The sequence below is a fragment of the Cydia pomonella genome, chromosome 12, assembly GCF_033807575.1.
Source record: "Cydia pomonella isolate Wapato2018A chromosome 12, ilCydPomo1, whole genome shotgun sequence".
Lineage (NCBI taxonomy): Eukaryota > Metazoa > Arthropoda > Insecta > Lepidoptera > Tortricidae > Cydia > Cydia pomonella.
In genome coordinates, this window is record NC_084714.1 from 10,798,573 (window position 1) to 10,819,424 (window position 20,852).

Here is a 20,852-nt window from a genome sequence, read left to right on the forward strand (position 1 = left end):
TTTTAATCATAAAAATGTAGTCGAGGAAATTGATTCTTTAGTAGTTTACGGTTCACTTTACATTGGACAGCTCTTAGCATAAGTATTAACAAAAATTACTTGAACCGCAAATTGCTAAAGAATCAATTTCCTCGACCGTACTTGCTATTGAGTGGTACATCTACCTGTTTTTCATTTTAAAACCACCCATTTCTTTCTGCCTATTTTTGCACCCTGTTCTACCATTTCGGCAAAATTGTATGTGACAACACTCCCTAAATGTCAATGTCACCGTAATAATCCTACAATACAATGGGGGTGTCTACCTTTTTTTTAGCGTATGACATTATCTTGGTGTATTTTAAATAATTAAAACAATTCTAATTAATAGTGTAATGATATTTGGATGATTAAGATTTAAAATGTAACTAGATATACGACAAATGTAATCGGCTTACTAAAACAGTCAGAATCTTAATAATTGTAATCTTGCATTTTGTCTTTACCCGGTGATATAAACAAAGTCAATCAGTCGATGATATAAACAAAGTCAGTTCTTGTTAAAATGGATTTGTTGAAAACTCCTTCTGTTCAGTCTTTGCTGGACTCCGATTTAGAATCAGTCGGAAGTTTACAATATATGGACTTTGAAGAGGTATGATTATATATAACTAACTTTTCCAATAGTTGTATTTTAATGTTATTCCTGAAGTTATTAATGATAATGATTTCTCGTATAAGAGATTAAACAATTATTTCTGCAATTTGTATGCATATCTACATCCTTTATTTACAGATCTATAAAATAATTCTATAGTATAGATCATGAATCGAATCCTTATTTATTTACAGTTAGATGAAGTTGAATATGCTTTGCCAACTAGCGAGGCCCCAACTCTGGCCGAGGTCCTGTCTGCTGAGGATGAAGGCGATGAAAAGATACCATTCAAACCTGTTGAAGAACCTTCCAGCTGCTCAGCTGTGCAAATAGACTTTCTACAAGCTGTATCCCAACAAATAATACAAGCTCAGGTATACATTTAAAACTGATGGCACATAATACAACAATGTACAACTGACTGACTGCCAAATGGCATGTCAGTGGTACAACAAATGGTCCAAGGGAAAAGTTAATCGAATCCACTTTAATAGCCCGGTCCACACAGAGTGAGCATATGCACAAGGCCAACTTCCTCACGCACAGTACGGCTAGTGTAGACATGCCTCGGCCAAGGGATACTGCTGAGGGGAAGTAAATAAATATTTAGTTTTTTACATAGAGTATGTTATTTTCTAAAAAATATGTTTACACTGTGTCACTCAGTATGGATCATATAAAGGCCAAAGATAGAGGGCTGAAAATAAATAGTTCAGATAGATTTTGGAAGTGAACATTTTCTATAAATCTAAATTCATAAACTCTAAAATGTGAAAAAAAACTTTGGATTTTGGAAACTTAACTTTTCTGTTGGAAAGCTGTTGAAAATACAAGTACATTGATATAAGCCACAAACTATTTATTTACAAACTTACCTACATTTATAACCAAAACCTAAATTTGTATTGTGAATATTGTACATTAATTAATTTATTTGTTTGACATTTATTAGTGATCTCATGTGTAATATAAGAATTGCTTCATGACTTTCTTAAATAAGTAGATAATTTTGATAATATGTTATGAGTTATGAATAATAAGATATTATATGCTGTGCCCTTGCAGGGTCCATGTGAGACATTGTATATCATATTGTATAACATCTGTACTGTACCATGGTTGCAATAAAGAATGATTATGATTATGATTATATTTGAAGTGATGGCTTATATCAATGTACTAAGTGGCATAAGTTTGGAATTGGAATAAGATTTTGACAAAAAAGATAAACATTTTTGGTGCAAGCTTTTGTGGCTGACTGTAATTTTCTTTCCACAGGCAACTAATACTCATGGAGAAAATTTTAACAACCCCAAACACGATTAGTTTGCATTGTTTTATCACAGAGTTTCCATTGCCACCTCCTGTCTCTGACATCAGATTGGCTCCATGTCGTCATAATATGGCATTGTCATCCAATTTACATATGCAAAACTTAGCTAAATCAGAAATCACGAAGTGGGTCAAATTTAGCTCCCAAGAATTGACCCATGCCAAGGTACTCCTTAGTCCCATACTAATTCTTGGGAGTGGTTCAGAAAAAAGTAGCAGCACATTATGTGGATTTTTACCTCAAAATTTAAAAAAGAACCCTTATAGGATCACATGTAGCTGTCTGTCAATCTATCTGTTATAACCGATTTGCTCCGAAACTACTGGACTGATTGAATTGCAATTTGGCAAAAATACTTTCAACATTTTTCATGTCCACAATATTAAATTTTAAAATCATTAAATGTCATTTTTGTAAATAACGTCGCAAATAACCACAAAACGACACCCATATTGATATTTAGTCATTTCAACCCCATCGCACCCCAACAGGGAATTAGTATTTCACGTCCACCTCGTTAGATTTTAAATTCGATTTTATTTTCGTAATCAGCGACCTGATAAACCATAGAAATAATACCCATGTTGAGTTTTAGACTTTGTCACCATATTTCCCCCTTTAAGGGGTTGAATTCTCAAAAAACCTGAAACATGTGTTTACTCATTTATCGTTAGGAATACTCTTGTGAAGTTTTGAATAAAATAGTCTAACACACCCATTTTGATAATATTTAGTCATTCCAACCCCATCACACCCCAACAGGGAATTTGTATTTTACGTCCACCTCGTTACATTTTAAAATTGTTATTATTAGCGTTAGCGGCCAAGTGCGAGTCGGACTCGCCCATGAAGGGTTCCGTACCAATTATGAAGTATTAAAAAAAACTACTTACCAGATCTCGTTCAAACCAATTTTCGGTGGAAGTTTGCATGGTAATGTATATCATATATTTTTTTTAGATTTTTCATTCTGTTATTTTAGAAGTTACAGGGGGGGGGGACACATTTTTCACATTGGAAGTGTCTCTCGCGCAAACTATTCAGTTTAGAAAAAAATGATATTTGAAACCTAAATATCATTTTTGAAGACCTATCCATAGATACCCCACACGTATGGGTTTGATGAAAAAAAAATTTTTTTTTAATTTTATTACGTTTTAAAAAAAAACTACTTACTAGATCGCGTTCAAACCAATTTTCGGTGGAAGTCTGCATGGCAATGTATATCATATATATTTTTTAGATTTTTCATTCTGTTATTTTAGAAGTTCCGGGGGTTGGGGGGACACACATTTTACCACTTTGGAAGAGTCTCTCGCGCAAACTATTCAGTTTAGAAAAAAATGATATTAGAAACCTCAATATCATTTTTAAAGACCTATCCATAGATACCCCACACGTATGGGTTTGATAAAAAAAGATTTTTTGAGTTTCAGTTCTAAGTATGGGGAACCCCCAAAATTTACTGTTTTTTTCTATTTTTGTGTAAAAATCTTAATGCGGTTCATAGAATACATCTACTTACCAAGTTCGAACAGTATAGCTCTTATAGTTTCGGAAAAAAGTGGCTGTGACATAAACGGACAGACAGACGGACATGACGAATCTATAAGGGTTCCGTATTTTGCCATTTGGCTACGGAACCCTAAAAATAACTTAAATAAGCTAAACCTACAAATAAAATAAAATTAGAAGAAAATTGTTATTAAGTATATACTCGTAGTATTTTATCTACAGATTACTGAAAAAAAAACTGCTTCATATTTAGTAAAAAATAAAAAAAATATACTAGATAACTCACTACCATTCTTTTAACTGAACCACTCCTTAACTAAGATACATATATACTTGTACATACTAACAGGGCAAGTTACATAAAAACTTGCATAACACTTTTTGGACTTTTCTTTTAGTTGGCTTAAAATACTATTTGCTTCATGTTCTGATTTCATGTGTTTTAGTCCAATGGGAAAGTAGCCTATGGGTTTTAATTTAACAAATAACTTATTTTACTTTTGATTGTTGAACTTCAAGGTTGAACAACAGTCCTGATAATTTCACAATAATTTCAATATCTTCGTGTATTCTTTAAAAAGGGGTTTTATTTTTACAGATAAGATAGATGATGAATGATCCTATCAGTTAACCATTATCATTGTAGTTTATAAAACACATGAATTGCCAAGATACAATTTGTCTTTTCAGGAAAGATCATCAGCAGGTGCTGCTACAGCCCTCAGTGTTGGTGCGAATGGAAAACTAACTGTAGGCATGGCTCACGGCCACCTGCTAACATTTTTTGAACAAACATTGCGGTGGGTCTGTGACTCCAACATAGACCGTGGCGCAGTCTCATGCGTAGCTTATAATCAGGATAGCACACGCCTTCTAGCCGGATACGCGAGAGGTCTCATTTGCCAGTACGATAGCATACAAGGAATCGTTTTAAGACGCGTGACGTTGGGGGGTGAGATTTGGGGAACGCTACGAGTCACATGGGCCGGGATGTCGGGATTAGCGCTAGATACGGGTGGATCCGTGTGGCTGATTAAGTTCTCACGTCCTCTTGGGGTGCGATCCTCCCGCTCATCTTGCTTGTTCTCTGGCGCCCGAGGAGAAGTAGTCGCCATGGCGGCTCGTGATGCCCGCATCCTAGCGTTGGCAACTCTCTCTCGAGTGATTATTGTAGCCGGCGGCCGCGCGGCCGGCGTCCGGCTCGGCGGCCCGCCCGACACGCTGCCAGTACTAGCGTGGAGCGACACAGATGAACGCGTATTAGTTTGTGGACGAGCGAAAACGTTACAATGGCTCGCAGTAAACGTCACAGGATCGTCCATATTGCTTCGACCCGTACATCGCGTTGAGCTAAAGAGTTCGCCCTTATGGCTGGGCTGGCTCGGCGGCAATCTTGCAATATTTGACGCCGATGAGAACCTGAGACTATGGGGCGACGATTATGATAAGCCATTGGATTTGTCGCAAATCGAACCGGTCTACGCATCTGCTTTTTTTAAGGTCAGTCGGTAATTTGAAATAGTTTGATATTAAGATCACATTCTTTGATTTGTAACACGATGATAAACTATTTAGGGTCTGTGGACAGACGGGCGCGTGTCTCGCGCCATGTGCATGGCGGGAGGCAGCGCGCTGGGCGGCGCGTGTGTGGCGGAAGGCGCGCTGTCGCTCCTGGGCAGGAGGGGCGTGGTGCGCGTGCGGCCGCGCGACCAGCTGGCGCGCGCGCAGGCGGCGCTGGCCTCCGGCCGCCACGCCCAGGCTTTGAGGCTGCTGTGCTCGGCGCAAGGACCAGACGCTGCAGCGTTGGCTAAATCCTTCATTATCAATATCTCTGAAAGGCCACATTTGTTAAGTAACAAGATATTAGCAGATCTAGCCATCAAATTGTGCCTAAAATATAACTTGGGGTAAGACCTTTTTAAGAGTCCGTATCAAATTTAATAGCAGCATTAACGTATCAAAATTAATAGCAGCATTCACATTTGTCTCAGGCTCTAATAATAAAGAATAAAATTCCTTATTTCAGATCAAAAGCGATCCATATTTTGTTAGTAAAATTTTCGCCTTCACACCATGTTAATAACCTATTTCTATATCTACTTACCAATAATTACTTCTATCTAGTACGTAATGAGCGGGCAGTCGAGACGCTCGTCTAACGCGCTTAGCATGCTGTTAGTGCTGCCGCGCACACGTCGTAGCAATGAGGCCACTCTTTTACGTCTAATCTAATGGCATAAAAGTCGTCCATTCGCGCCTTGGCGAATATGCCTGACGCACTACAATGCCTCGGCAGCCTTAACAGCACCCTAAGAATATTATTGTATTGGACACGCAACGTGTTGTAAGGTTCATTATTAATTACATAACCTAGATATTAAATGTATTTACCACATTAAGGGGTAGGTACCTACGCCTCCCAGCACGATTTTAGGTACAGTGATCGGGTTATACTTTCGTGCCTTAAATACCATCACCTCACTTTTTCCTGCATTGTACCTAAGACCATGCCGCTCAGCGTAAGCCTCGTTCCCCTCAAGTAGTTTCCTGATCGAGTCAACCGAGGGTCCCAAAAGCACCATATCTTCGGCGTAATTGATATTGTTGAAGCAAGCCTGACCAATATGACAACCTATATGCATGCTGTTGAGCTCCTTGATTAACTCGTACACATATAAATTAAAGAGGACAAGTGAAGAAAGCTAATAAGCCCTACGCACGAGATGTACGACTGGCAAAAAAAAAACGAAAAAAAAAGCGAAGAGGAAAAGACGGCTCCCGCGTTTCAATTCGCGCTCTACTTCTGCCTACCTGTAGGTATTAAGTAAGTTTGCTCGTTTCTCGTCATACAAGCGTGTCGTTCATTTCTAATTAAACAGAAGTACTTAAATGTATGAAATATTTTTTTTTTACTTTTCATATACTTAGTGTTTTGTTACTCATGCGGATTAGGTACTATTTCTGCCTTTAGGTACACAACAGTAGGTACCTGTTATCATAGAGAAATAAGTAAGCATAAAGTGCTCACACCATATATCAGTTTTGGTACTTTTAGTACCAAAACTGATGTATGGCGTGCTTGCACTCTACCTAGGATAACACGCCCTTTTGCGTTTGTATTTTCAGGGAAGAGCTTTGGTCGTGTCTGTGGGAGCAATGCGCGGGGGAAAAGGTATTCGTGGAAGCGTTAGGGGAAGCAGCGGTTCGCGGTGAACTTTATGACGCAGCACCTTCGCCCGATTGCTCTCAGGTATTATATAAGTAAACATTGGAAATCCATGACATGCCCCATTTTATTATTATTAGGCTAGTTGTATAACCTTAACGTATTCCTCCAGTTTCTATTGTCTTAGAAGTTGGAACGTTGGAAGTTATAATAAAAATACGTACGTCTACTACACAGGAATTGATTGAGCGGCTAGCGGACTGCGATCCCGGCCTAGTAGAGCGAGTCGTGGCCTCACTGCCACTGACGTCGCTCGACCCGCACCGCTCCAGCGTGTTCACGCGCGACAAGGGACTCTGGCGCGGCGTCGGTGCCATCGCGGCGGCTTTAGGTGCGATAGTTGCTTGTACCTAACTCCTGGGCTGGTGGTCGTGGAATGCTGCTGCTGACGTCGCTCGACCCTAGGGTTGCCAACCGTTCCGCAATACGCTGGACGTCCCGTTTCAGGAGCCCTCAAGTATGCGTCCCGCAAAGGGTCCGTGCGGGACGCCGATTGTCCAGTTTTCTGGCTAGACTAGATTATAAGCAATGAAACGGAGGTACGGCTTACACCAGCGCGTGACTTTAATTTGAAGTCTTCAGGGATTGAACCGATCTATACTTAAATATTTTCTTTAATGTTTATAGTTTATGTCATAAAATGTATATGCTAGTGTGCTATAAATGTTTAGAATGTTACTTTGGTTGAATTTTTCATGCCTTTAAATACGTTGACTAGACGACAAATAGGTATACCATTTCCATTTGGCAACCCTACTTGACCCGTACCAAGCGTGTTCACCCGCGACAAGAGAGTCTGACGCGGTGTCGGCGCCATCGCGGCGGCTATAGGTGCGATAGTTCCTTGTACCTGACTCCCGGACTAGTGGTCATGGCTCACTGCCGCTGCCGTCGCTCCACCCACGCCGAGCGTGTTCGCCCCAGTGAACGAAAATAAAACATGGAATCCGCATTTGAGAACATTACCGTTCAAATTCTCGGGACAATTAGCACACATACACAACTACTCCGACATTTAAATAAGACGATACGTTTACAGAGCCTGTAATCAAAACTGATAAACGAAATAATAGTACACTAATGTAATGTGTGTAATGTACTTTTATAGTTGTCATTTGTTTTGAATTATTTTTCTCACTGCACCCACATTCGAGAATTTCCGTTTTGCCCTATGGTTGACTGGTAGAGAACGCCTTAAGGCATTAAGTCCGCCATTTGTACTTATTTTTATTGTGCAATAAACTTCAAAACAAATAAATACACAGATAAGTATAGATGAAATGCATATTATAACGTCAATAACTATAGCCTAATAATATATATGATCACGCGCCATATTGCGGAATTTCATTGGAACTAAATTGTTCATACTAAACTGAACTGTCACCCTATACATCAGAATAACAGCGCCCTCTTCACAATGATCATATAATTCCGGTCGGGCTTCACCAATCAGCGACATTATTCCGCCAATAACCTTCCTTTCCTTTTCCAATAACCTTAGAGTTCGCGGTTCATATTTTGATTAGAATATGACGTGGACAGGGATAGGTTTATGCCATAATAGTTTGAAGAACCAGTCAAATAATCCACGTATATTAATTTTAAAAGATAATTCGTAAAATTGTTGTTATGAAATGAGAGACTAACCCAACATAAGTAAATAATAGATAGATAGAATACTCTTTATTGGCACACCTCAGTAAAAAGATACAAGAAAAATAAACAATTGATTAAATGTAGAGGCAGACAACAGGCGGTCTTCTCGCTAAAAAGCGATCTCTTCCAGACAACCTTTGGGTAGCGGAAATAGAGAAGTTAATCGAAAAAGTACCTAGGTGTTGCTAAACCGTTATGAAGCCTACATTCACACACACAATTACAGTGAATAAACATACACATATAAGGAATACAATTAGACATACATATAAATATATATATAATTAATCGAAACATAGCTAAATATGACAGCAGCATGTCAGCCACAGAGTAAAAATAACTATGTACTATATAAACACTAAGGGAGAGATTGAGCGCGTCTAATGCCAACGGGTAAGGAGTTCCAGAGTCGGACAGCTTGAAAAGTACACAGTAATAATTAGAACACACACACACACACAGTAGTAAGTAGTAATTAGACAGTGTCCGAACAGGTTTGCTTTTAAAAAGTCCTTAAGTGAGCACTTTGCTGGCAGTACTGGAAAATCTTAATGTTTCTGTTTTGTAAGTTCATCTGATTTCATATATATATATATATATATATATATATATATATATATATATATATATATATATGTATGTATGTATATGTAAGTATATGTATTTGTATTAATATTATTAATATATATGTATGTTTATGGATGTGTATTTCTTATGAATGTATTGTGTTCGTACATGTATCAATTGTATCACCTATACCTATGTTTTTGCACCGCCTACAACTTATCTGCTTTGCCTAAAGGTTGACTGGTAGAGAATGCCTTACGGCATTAAGTTCGCCTATTGTACAGTGTGTTTTCTTATGTGCAATAAAGATTAAATAAATAAAAGTAAATTAAGTGTTGTAAAATTTTGTAGAAGAAGATGGGACGGAGAGAATTTAAGCAGGCTGCGCGACAGCCTCACATAATTTAGATCGTTAAAACGCTCCTTGAGATAGCGGGGAGCTGGAAGGAAAAGAATAAGAATATAGGAGAGACAGAATATGAAAGTTACGACGAAAACGAATAGGCAACCAGTTTAGCTGTGAGCGGAAAAGAGAAACATGGTCATACTTGCGTAACCCAAATATGAACCGGATGCAGATATTTTGGACGCGCTCAAGTTTATTAAGTTGCTCCTCCGTTAGATCAGGGTATGAAACGTCAGCGTAGTCCAAAATGGGGAGAAGGAGGGTTTGGGCAAGCGCAATTTTGGTTGGTATTGATAGAAGATTTCGTAGCCTTTTAAGAGAGGTCACTGCTGCAAACATTCTCCTGCTTACTTCGCCAACTTGAGGCACCCATGATAAGGTACTATCCATGAAAAGTCCCAAATCCTTCACTTGCTTCGAATACGGGATCAGAACGCCACCAAAATAAGTTCGGTTCAAGTATTTAGGACATTTGTTGACGGAACGGCTGCAGGACGACGATGATATTGAGCGCGAGCGGAGCGCTCTCGCCGTCAGAGGCAACATGCTCGCTCGACGATTTTCTAAGTGCAGCAAGGGTGTAAAAACCACACTCTTCAAGGCGTGCTGCTTAGGCATGTACACCTCCCAGCGGCGCTATCATGGTCGCATTTTTATCACTTATCATGTTGTGTGTCACTTTCGCACTTGCATACTTGATAGAACGTGACAGGCATAGTGACAGATGATAAAGAGCCGACCATCTTAGCCATGCAGTTGTGGATAACGTTCACGCAGAAGGCAATGAGCAGAATAAGAGTTCAGTACAATGACGCGTTCCGGGCTCTTATGCAGCTGCCGCGGTGCTGCAGCGCGTCGAGCATGTATGTTCTCGGACGCGGGGGTCCCCGATTTTTTCGCGGTAACTAGATCCCGCGTTGCCTCGTTCTGGAGAAGACTGCGTCGTTTCGACAACAAAATACTTGAGGCTGTCTCTGACGATATAAGGAGTCCGGTGTTGAAGCGCTGGATTTCTGTTCACATGGATCAGAACAAGAAATGACTGCACATACCATGTGCAATTTTAATTTTATACTTAATTTTAATTTAATTTTAACATGAGTGGCACCCCTTTATAGTGTCAATTTAGTTTATTTTAGTTTTAATTTAGTAATAATAACTTTGTATGCACTATAATGGGTACCGACTGCCTGAAATAAAAGCCTTTTATTTTTATTTTATTTTTTATAACAAATAACTAGGTAATTTATAGCTCCATCCCGTGAAAGATAAAAGGAAAATACAAATCTGTAATAAGGAACTTATTATAATATAGAAAATATCTAAATAAAACCAAAGTTAATGAAATAATCTACTTCATTTGGCACATTATCCCTATTATCATCGTAATCTGAAAAGACGTATGTTGTTATGAAAGTCGTATGCAGTTACGTTTTAAATTAGCACGGTAGTATGGATAAAATGTCGTCATATTTATTCCAAATTGTACTGAAGTTATCTGTTTACACGTGAAAAGTGATACTACTGTCCTTGGAATGTTCAGGATAACTTCTGCATCACTTCATGACACATGAAGACATTTTTAATTATAAAATTTTTATAAACCGATTTAGCCATTATCACTGACTGTCATATCGGTCGAACTGAAGTTGCCAATCGAGTAGTTTGTAACTTCCGCCCAACTTAGAGTTAGTACCTAGTTTACGTTGGGCTATAATTGAGCGTTCAGAATGCTTCCATGTTTTATTTCCGTTCACTGGTTCACCCGCGACAAGGGACTCTGGCGCGGCATCACCGCCATTACGGCGGCGACAAATATATTTACCACAATAACTTAGGAGCCGTATAGCGCCATCCACATTATGCAGCTGTCTAATCAGAGCCACTAACTTATCTATAAAACGTAACGCCGCAGGCAGAATCAGTTAAGGCACTGAAAGCCGAATGTATTGCAGGTGGTTCGAGTGGTGCGATGAAGGAACTCGTAGGCTATGTGGACGCATCGTGCACAGGCGGTCCTGCCTGTCGCTGCGCGGGCGGGGCGCTGCTGCTGGCGGCGGCGGACGCGCTGGGCGGGCGCGGCGCCGGCGGCCGGCCGCTGCCCGACCACGCGCGGCCCTCGGCGCGCCACGACGCGCTGCACACGCTGCTGGCTGAGGTGAGTCCGCGTGTGTCATGCGTCATGCACAGGGCACAGGTCCCTGCGGGCGGGGCTCTAAGTCCCGGCGGCGGCTGATGTGCTGGTGGCTTCAAAACTTATAGATTTTTTACCCCTCAGCTATGATTATATCTATTTTTTATAGGATTCACGTCCGCTCATAATAAAGTATGAACGCTTCATTTGAACTTACTTAAAGTATGAACACTTTATTTACTATCGCTTTTCGGATTGAAGCTAAATTAGGTAAGTTGTTCACACTTTCTCGAAAAAGATCTTATTTCATGCAGGTGTACTGAAGGACAAAGGCCTATATTGTTCCCCCGGGAGTTATAGATTTTGATAAAAAAACCTATAACTCCTTAGGGTGTCACTAATTCATACAAACTAAGTAGCATAAATGAGTTTGAATTTTAAAATACTGATGTTTATAATTTAATATTTTTGTTTATGTTTAAAAATATTTCATTTTATAATTTTTATAATAGCAGGTTAATATATTTTTACATAATTTTCAAACTTGGCTGAATGCCGCATAGCTCTGCCTTCGATGCCTAAGCTGGCAAGAAATGACAATATGGCGGACGAATGTTTGTTACTTGTATGTCACCGTATTTAAGAATAATTTCGCATAAAATTTAGGTTATTCTTCGCAAGTGTGATGAAAAACATTGTGTGTAACTCCGGGGGTAAGAGTATTGAAAACCATTACCACCCTCGCTTCCAAAATTACACTTACCCCCCTCGTTGCACAATGTACTATTACAGTACATATGGTGCTACTTTGCCGCACTAGTGCGAAAATTAGCACATTACGTAACTATGTCGAAAATTTAAATTGCCATATGTACTGTAAAACGTTGTACGATACATGTGCGATTTACTCGTATCGATTTAAAACACTGCCTTCGGTCGTGTTTTAATTTATCGCCACTCGTTACGAATTTCCTATTTTTCGCAATTGTATCGTAAATAACTAATTCCTGTGTATGAATGTTGTCAGACGGAGCGTGGCGGGCGCTCGCCGCTGCACGTGTTGTGCGCGCACGACGCGCGCGCGTGCGTGCGGCTGCTGGAGCAGAGCGCGCGCGAGCCGCCCTTCGCCGGCCCGCTCGGCAAGCAGAACCGACTGCGCGTCGCGCGCGCCCTGCTCGCCGTCGCGCATCAATTGCAGGTTCGTATTTTACATTTTTACTCTTATAGGGCGGTGTAACGCCAGGAAAATATTATTTAAATATTTATTAGAAGGGAACAAATGAGATGTCGCGCTGCGTGAAACTTGCACGGTATAGGGATATCGCGCGGAATAAAAAGGGTTTTAATGACAATATTGAAAATAAACCAAGTTCTGTTTGACGTGTTACTAGTGGTGAAATCGCTCCGCTTTATCACTAGCTATTTTATACTAAAATTATACTGTTATGCTATAAGGGGCAACAATATACCTACCTACCTACAAAAACTCTGAAAGTAGCTCATTGGTTATCTATGAAGCGAGCTAAAAGTGATACGTTTCTGCCCTAGGGCGATTTACTTTCCAACTATGTTTTTTCACTTCATTCTGATAGTTAACTCACGATTCCATAAACAACGATCCTTTTCCTTAAATGTTAATTGAAAGTTGACCGGGTTTACGGGGGCGAAAAATCGTCTAGGTCTAAGTAGGTTGTATCTCTGGGAAAACGCGCATTTTTAGTTTTTATGTTTTCCGAGCAAAGCTCGGTCGAATTTCACCTTCCCATACAAACGGAGTTTCATTCTCATTTTAAAACTCCATGTTGGATTTTTTTTTTTTTTATTATAGGACATTATTACACAAATTGACTAAGTCCCACAGTAAGCTCTATAAGGCTTGTGTTGAGGGTACTTAGACAACGATATATATAATATATAAATATTTATAAATACTTAAATACATAGAAAACACCCATGACTCAGGAACAAATATCCATGCTCATCACACGAATAAATGCCCTTACCAGGATTTCAACCCGGGACCATCAGCTTCGTAGGCAGGGTCACTACCCACTAGGCCAAACCGGTCGTCAAAAACTTGTAATGAAATGATTGTAATGAAACTTTGCACATACAATGACATACTAACAGCTAGCTAGATACAAACAAACGACTAGCCAGATTGCTCTGAAACTTTGTGTGAGAGTCAGAATGGCGGGTGTACCTAAATAAAATCAAATGAAAAGCATACCATATTACTGTACCTAATTTGTACCTCCTTTAAAAAAAATTGTACCGAGAGGTACAATTTTTTTTGCCCCCGGTAACTCCAGGGGTAAAAATATATACTAAAAATATTTTAAACGGCTATTAAATTAATCAATTTAAATAATTTAAAACATAAACAAAAATATTTAATTATAAACGTCAATATTTTAAAAGTAAAACTCATTTATGCTACTTTATTTGTATGAAGAAGTAACATAATAAAAAAAAGATATAACTCGCTAGGGAGTTATATCTTTTTTTTTTACAATCCATAACTCCCGGGGGAACAAAATAGGCCTTTGTCCTTTAGTACACCTGCATGAAAAAAGATCTTTTTCGAGCAAGTGTGATGAAAATATTTGAAAAAAGTTATACCGTAAAAACATGGAGGTGATATATTATTGGTACTGTTGTTTGAAAACTGTATTAATTTTGATTTTGTTAGGTTGGTACTATTGGTAGCCATTAATCGCAGTATCGTTTTAACGATTTTGAAGCTCTAGTGCTGTTATGAGGAATAGATAATATAGACTTTTCTTCAAACCTATCATGTATGTCCTTTTACATTAGTGTTCATAAATGTTTATAAATTACTGTATATGTTGTATAACCGTAGAGGAGTAGAAAAAATACCTTTATTAAAAACTGGGCGTTCACGTATTTTTTTTACCGACTCCAAGATTTCAAAAGGAGGAGGTTAGCAATTCGGTTGTATGTTTTTTTTTTTTAATGTTTGTTTTTTTTAACTCCGTCATTTCTGAACCGATTTAGAGAATTATTTTTTTGATTGAATTTCTATATATATACAGATTGGTCCCGTTTTTATCAAAACTCAGTTCTGACGATGGGGTTTATGAGAAATCGAGGTAACTCCTCAAATATTAAAGGCATGTATATAACGATCTTAGTATTTTCATCAACAAATCAAGCATATGAACAAATTCATATGAAACATTACACAATGACGTCACGGTTAACTCACCTACTTTTTTATATTTTTATCCTATTTATTATATAAAACTTATGTTTAAAAATAACTCTATTTATGTTTTTCTAATAATTATCTAGTGCTTTATTTCAACCTACCCAATGTTGTTGTAATTCCATCTACCAAATCAAAATTCGCCCAACGCCAATTTACAACTCAATCGGCTAAGTTATATAATTCTGTTAATAAAATACTTAACATTCACCCAATGCCATATCAAAAGTGCAGAGATAGTGTAAAATCATGGCTAAGAACACTAGATAATGAAGAAACGGAGGCACTTGTATTATGAATAGCGCAGTAACGTTATAGCGATTAAAAGCACAAGTGCTGTTATGAGGAATAGACAATATAGACTTTTCATGAAACCTTTTATGTATGTTCTTATATTCGTGTGAATGAATGCATAAATGATAGATAACAGTAGAGGAGTAGGAAAAATCTAATTTAATAGTGTTACCTATTATTATAAAATATTATAGATCCTTAATTGTAATACTCGTAACACAATTGAATCGGGTCTGAAATTGTATATTTATTGTAAATTGTAATCGTAAATAATTATTAGATTTGTAATTTGTAAAAGTACAGTTTGTTGGTTTTTACCCTATTTCCTAATGGAAGAGCGGGGTCTCCCGACACAAGTATTGTTATACTTACTGGGAGATTCCAGCCCTTTATGTTTCGTGTATTATAAGTTAAGCCAAATAAGCTATTTTGTGTGAACGTGTTTTGTTCATTTTAAATTTAGTTGATCCTTTAAAGTAAAATGAAAATCGTAAGAAATGTCGATAGTTTATCGATATTGCCACAGCAACCTGCGGCTGTAGCACGTTCGCATTTGTATCGCCTGTTCGCCTGTCACGTTCTAACAAGTAAGTAAGTGCGAAAGTGACAGGCATAGTGACAAGCGATAAAAATGCAACCATGCTGCCATCGCTGGTTATACATTGTTACTCGAGGGTTACTCGTATAAAACCAAGTGGTTATGGTGACAGCTGGCTTTCGCTTCATCGGTTCGGGTGATAAGTGTTGATATAAGGAATAAATAAAATAAAAAATGTATTGAATCTCATATATCTATGGTTTTCTTATAAATTCCGTATTAGCAAATAATTTTGACAGGTCTAAAAAAGAAACTGATTTGACTAGCAGAAGTAGGAAAATACTCTGTTATGCCGAAAACGAGGGTAGTTTCTCGCCTTCACTGCCGCCGCCGGCGCCCTCGCCAAGTAATCGGTCGCGGAGAGCTGTAGCCCGCAGTCTGCACCGGTCCGCCCACGCGAGCTCCCGATGCTCCTCGTGCATTTTGGACTTAAAATACGTGAGTGACCCGTTTTAAATACTCTACTTTTCTTTCAGGAACCTGACGAACGGGCCGAAATACTAGAATTTATCACTGGACAACTCAGCACGGGCGCGCTACCGGGCGACCGCGAGGTGCTCTCGGGCGCCAAGGAGCTGGCGGCGTGCACGGCGGGCGAGCGCTCCGACCGCGCCTGGCTGGCCCTGCTGCTGCGCGCGCCCGCCACGCCGGCCGTGTCGCTGCCCGGCGCGCCCGCCCCCGCGCCCCCCCCCGCCCTCCCCGCCTCCGCTCCGCGCGCGCAGCTCGCCGCGCACCGCGCCGCCGCCGCCGCCGCCACGCGCCCGCGCGTCTTGTGGCGCCTCGACGTCCTCCTCGACAACCACTCCGAGGCTTTGCCGAGATTTTTTGAAATAGAGAACCCGTCCGCCATCGACGTTGACGAGCTTTTTGAGTATCTCGCCTCGCGAACAGAAGCCGATTGCGTCGGTGCGAAAAAACAGATGGAGGACTACCTCTCGAAGCTTATCGAGCTGCGCCCGCGGGCTACGGCCGCATTAATAACCGACCAGTTCTCCGACGTTCTTTCGATGACTCTGAGCACTATAGAGAGCGATCGCGCGCTCGAGTTTGCCGATTGCCTCCTCGAGGCGGGGCGCCTGCGGGGCGAGGCCGCCGCGGCCCACTTTCGCAACCTGTGCGCCCGGCGACCCGCGGCTGCTTGTGCATTTTTAGAAAAAAATCCAGGCATGTTGCGACCGGAGGAGGCGCTGGCGATCGTCCAAGAGACTGGGGCTCGGGAGGCCGAGCCGGCGTGCTTGGAAGCGACGGGTGATCCCGAAGCCGCCTTGGATGCTCTTTTAAATCTCGTCTCCGACGCCGAGGGGGAGGCGGAAGCCGGATTGCTAAGGCGAGCGTGCGAGCTGTGCACGAGAGTCGCGCCCGGTGTGCCCGCAGAAACCGCGGGCGGAATGTGGGCACGGTTATTAAAACGCGCAGAGAGCATGCCCCCGGCGCTACTTTTAGAGGCGGCGGCGTATTTGCCCCCGGAGCAGCTAGCCGCGCGAGTGTGCGAGGCGCCGCGCGTGGCGCAGGCGGCGCTCGTGGCCGCGAGCGGGCAGCTCGGCGCGTGGGAGTGCGCGGCGCGGGTGGCGGCGCGCGAGGCGCACGAGGCTCTAGCGCGGGCACTGGCGACGGCGCGACGCGGAGTGGCGGTGCGCGGGCGCTGCACGCGCTGCGGGCGGGAGCTGGGCGCGGCGGCCGGCGCGTGCCGCACGACGCACTGCGCGCGCGCGTGCCACGTGTCGTGCGACGCGGGCGCCGCGTGCGACGTGTGCGGCGCGCGCGTGCCGGACGCGGTGGTGTCGTTGCCGCCGCCGCGCGCGCCCGCGCCGGCCGCGCCTGCGCCGCAGGACCACAGCCTACAGTTAGTCGCCCCGCCTAGACCTGATCTGGAAGGTGTCGTCTAACCTTAATACGTGCATTATTAAAGATACGTTTCTGGAAACCCTTAGTGATACCTAAAACTAATATTTAAATTTTATTTAGGAGCTTGTAGTGTTGGGCCAGTCTGACCTTGCTTTCGTTGCTTTTTAATTGTCGGTAAATCGTAAGAAAAATATTTCATTAAAAAAACTAGTCGAGTTTAAACACCCTTGACCGTTTTTCCTAGTCAATTGAACGCATTTTAGACTACACTATTTCCCGGAGCTTATCTCTGGTGTACCCTGCATTCCTTACCTGTACCCTCTTATTGTTATAACACCGCTCTATACAAGAAGTAGTGTAGTTTAAAACGCATTTTATACAGTATGCCTTAAGGAGTCCATAGGCCTCTCATGCAATTTTTATATCATGCTCTCCAGCAACACCACATTGATTCTGGCATTTTTTTTTTACTTGAGGATTTAACTTACTTCAAAAAATTGGTACCTCTAATATAGTGTGGGAGTATAAGCCAAATGAAGTTGGGGTTGCTGTAGAGCATCTCACCAGCAACCCCTAATAAATTCCAACATAGGCTTCAACTTTTCCAGCAAATAAGAGGCTCGTATATTTTGTAATCAAGGGCTTTATGTATCCGGAAACACAAAAAATAACAAACAGCGGGCTATAAATTTTATTGTATTGCCTTTATATTTGTTCACCAAGATGAATGATGCACTTTTGCTTATGTTGAAACCACCTTTCATAACACTTTTCCATTCTGATCTTTACAACGGAGACTACTTTGAAACGTGAATTTCATACGCAAAAAACAGGTTTCTTGCGTTTTCCTTTTTTTAAACAAAATATTCATGTAACATTTTACAACTGCTCGTCACACTATTGCTAAGAGGTGCCTCTATCTGATATGTACTATGACCATCTTGCATTATAAGTTCGCGCACAGCATCTATATTTTGTGGAATAACAGCCGATTTTTAGCGTTTTTTTTTATTCTTCCGTAAGCATATGACCAGTGCCGGATTAAGACATTTTGATGCCCTAAGCATTTCTAGACCATGGTGCCCCCTCATCAAGAGTACATTGAATTTTCTTGGTAAATTGAGTGACGTTTATTGCCGCATTACTGCTGAGAATAGAATTTTCAATCCAACACATCATTTTATCACGGAAATTGACAGTACTGCAGCAGTAATGTTCCAACAGTATGTAAGGTCAAGTGTTAGCAAATTGAAGATCGTGCTTCGCGTAAGGCCGGAGGCGAGCCAACCAATGTCCAAGTGTGAGAAGACATAAAAGGCATAGGCCGTTCTCCGCACAGGGTTTTACAACCTCTAGAGCTTTCCTACGAAGCTCATTCATGTGAGAGCAAAGGCAGAGCTTCAGTAGGAGCTTAGCCATTAGGGGACTTAATAGGGTAAGATTTAAAATTACCACTGACCCGATGTTTCAAAAACTGCGTTGTCCCCATGGTCTCGGAAAAGACTGGGTAAAGTCGACATCAGTATCTTGACGTTGGAGGTAATTTTAGAACTTAATCAAACGCGATTAAGTCCCGTTTTCTTAAATAATAATGTGTCACAATTAGCCCAATAAAATCAGTTTTTTTCGAATTTGGTCCTAAAATGCGTGTAATCCGAGTTTGCTCCATTCCTGGAGGTGTGCATAAATGTTTCCTCCTTTTCAGTTTTTTTGCTTGAAAATCGAAAACGGTACGTCCGGCGTAAAATTTGTTATAATTATGATTAAAACTGATATCTGAGGATCCGAAATGAAATTTAATTATGTTCTTGCAATAAAACATATTGATTTATTGAAGGTACCCTAATATGTATTCCTAGTCTAAATTGTATAAAAAGGTCGACATTTTTTATTTTTGGTAAAATCATGTTAAAAACCCAAAAACGCGTTCTTACCAGTGTCTAATCCACGAACTGTCCTATGTCCTTCAAAATCAAGTGGTTTCGAAAGGAAAAAAATATCTCCTAAGGATCCCAAAATGTATGCCCCCTGGGATGGAGCAAACTTGGATTACACGCATTTAGAATGAAATGAAAGTATTAAAACATTTTCCAGCTTGCTGGGAATTAATTCCTCAAAACGCTATTTTTGGATTTAATTTGATTGGCCTAAATCGTGAAAGTTTAAATCAGTGTTTTTAAAGGCAAAGTCTAAGACTGAGCTTTTCATAAGAGTGAACGCGCGGAGCGTTCAATCGGCGCTTACGGATGAGGCATGAATGAGGCCAAAGGTCGAGCTGGAAGAAAGCATTTGAATTTGACCACTGGCGAGGTATGAATGGCTGAACGTCCGGAGCGTCCGATCGCGGTGGGTTATCATACAATACAACTGATGGCGAGGTGTGAGCAAGGCAGAAGGCCCAGCTTCGAGAGAGGACAGCTTAGATTTGGATCCATGTTAAGTGAAAGTAAGGCAGTTTGCACAAAGTAGAAGGCCTAGCGTCGCATAAGACCTAACGCCGAACTGCAAAAGAGTGGCTTGAAATCGAACCTATGTAATCACGGTTCTCCTACTGCTCGGCCTTTGGCTTAAGTGGAAACCAAAACTTAATAAGTTGCTTTTGGTTTTGTGCCTTCGCGGGGCCCTTTATAACAGTTTGACAATTAGGTCGCAGGATCGTGGTTCTGCAGCAACTCGGCCAGGCCGACACATCTGGCGTGCAAGAGAGCAAAATTCGCTACAAAATCGGTAATCTACGTCGAGAAAATCGGTTGGCCACAAGCCCGACGGTAAGATATTTTGGCTATTAGCTTTGAGGGCCTCCGCGAAGGGTTGGTGATGTGCTTACGTGTCCTCACTCTATTACGACCCTTCGTTATTAGATGGGTACTTGCACACGTCAAAGTCGACAAAAAAATTCGTGTACATAAGTACTACGACTGCGATGCAGCCTGCGCGTTTTTTTCCTACGATTTTGGTGCCCCCCTAGACGTGGTGCCCTAAGCAAGTGCTTATTTTGCTTAATGGTTAATCCGGCACTGCATATGACATGACGACTACAACTTCACTCAGTAAAACATTGATACACATTTGCCTTCGATGGGAGTTAGGTACTCCCCAGAAGTTGATGCATGCACTATACTTGAGTTTACTTACGACCAAAAATCGTAAAAAATCATCGCACGAAAATTTTGACAAGAAAATCCATTGAAGATGAAACAAGGAATTTTTAAAACGATGGCACGATACTAACTGTATTCTGCTCCCAAAGAGTTACATTTTTATATGTTATACACATATATACTTCTATACATATATTTAATATAGTTCCAGTAAGTGCATGACCCCTCCGGATACATAAGTAGCAGCCCTCGTAGGAATGACACTAGACTTATCATCTATTTACCATGCATTTAACTGTATATACAAT

General features: G+C 40.9%; 1 protein-coding gene across 1 annotated transcript; it reads left to right on the plus strand.

Annotated features, from left to right (window-relative positions):
• Positions 1-215: 215 nt before the first annotated feature.
• Positions 216-17,669, plus strand: LOC133523517 (vacuolar protein sorting-associated protein 8 homolog). Its single transcript, XM_061859161.1, has 9 exons — positions 216-634; positions 832-1,011; positions 4,176-4,985; positions 5,061-5,392; positions 6,612-6,735; positions 6,889-7,042; positions 11,299-11,501; positions 12,505-12,675; positions 16,075-17,669. Exons 1-9 carry the CDS (start codon positions 545-547, stop codon positions 17,482-17,484), a joined length of 3,474 nt encoding a protein of 1,157 aa, XP_061715145.1. The 5' UTR covers positions 216-544; the 3' UTR covers positions 17,485-17,669.
• Positions 17,670-20,852: the final 3,183 nt, after the last annotated feature.

Excerpts from the sequence above, each read along its gene's own strand:
- LOC133523517 (XM_061859161.1), top strand. The coding sequence starts at position 545 with ATGGATTTGTTGAAAACTCCTTCTGTTCAGTCTTTGCTGGACTCCGAT. Across the intron at positions 635-831 it reads AATATATGGACTTTGAAGAG|TTAGATGAAGTTGAATATGC; the intron begins GTATGATTATAT and ends ATTTATTTACAG. Across the intron at positions 4,986-5,060 it reads ACGCATCTGCTTTTTTTAAG|GGTCTGTGGACAGACGGGCG; the intron begins GTCAGTCGGTAA and ends TAAACTATTTAG.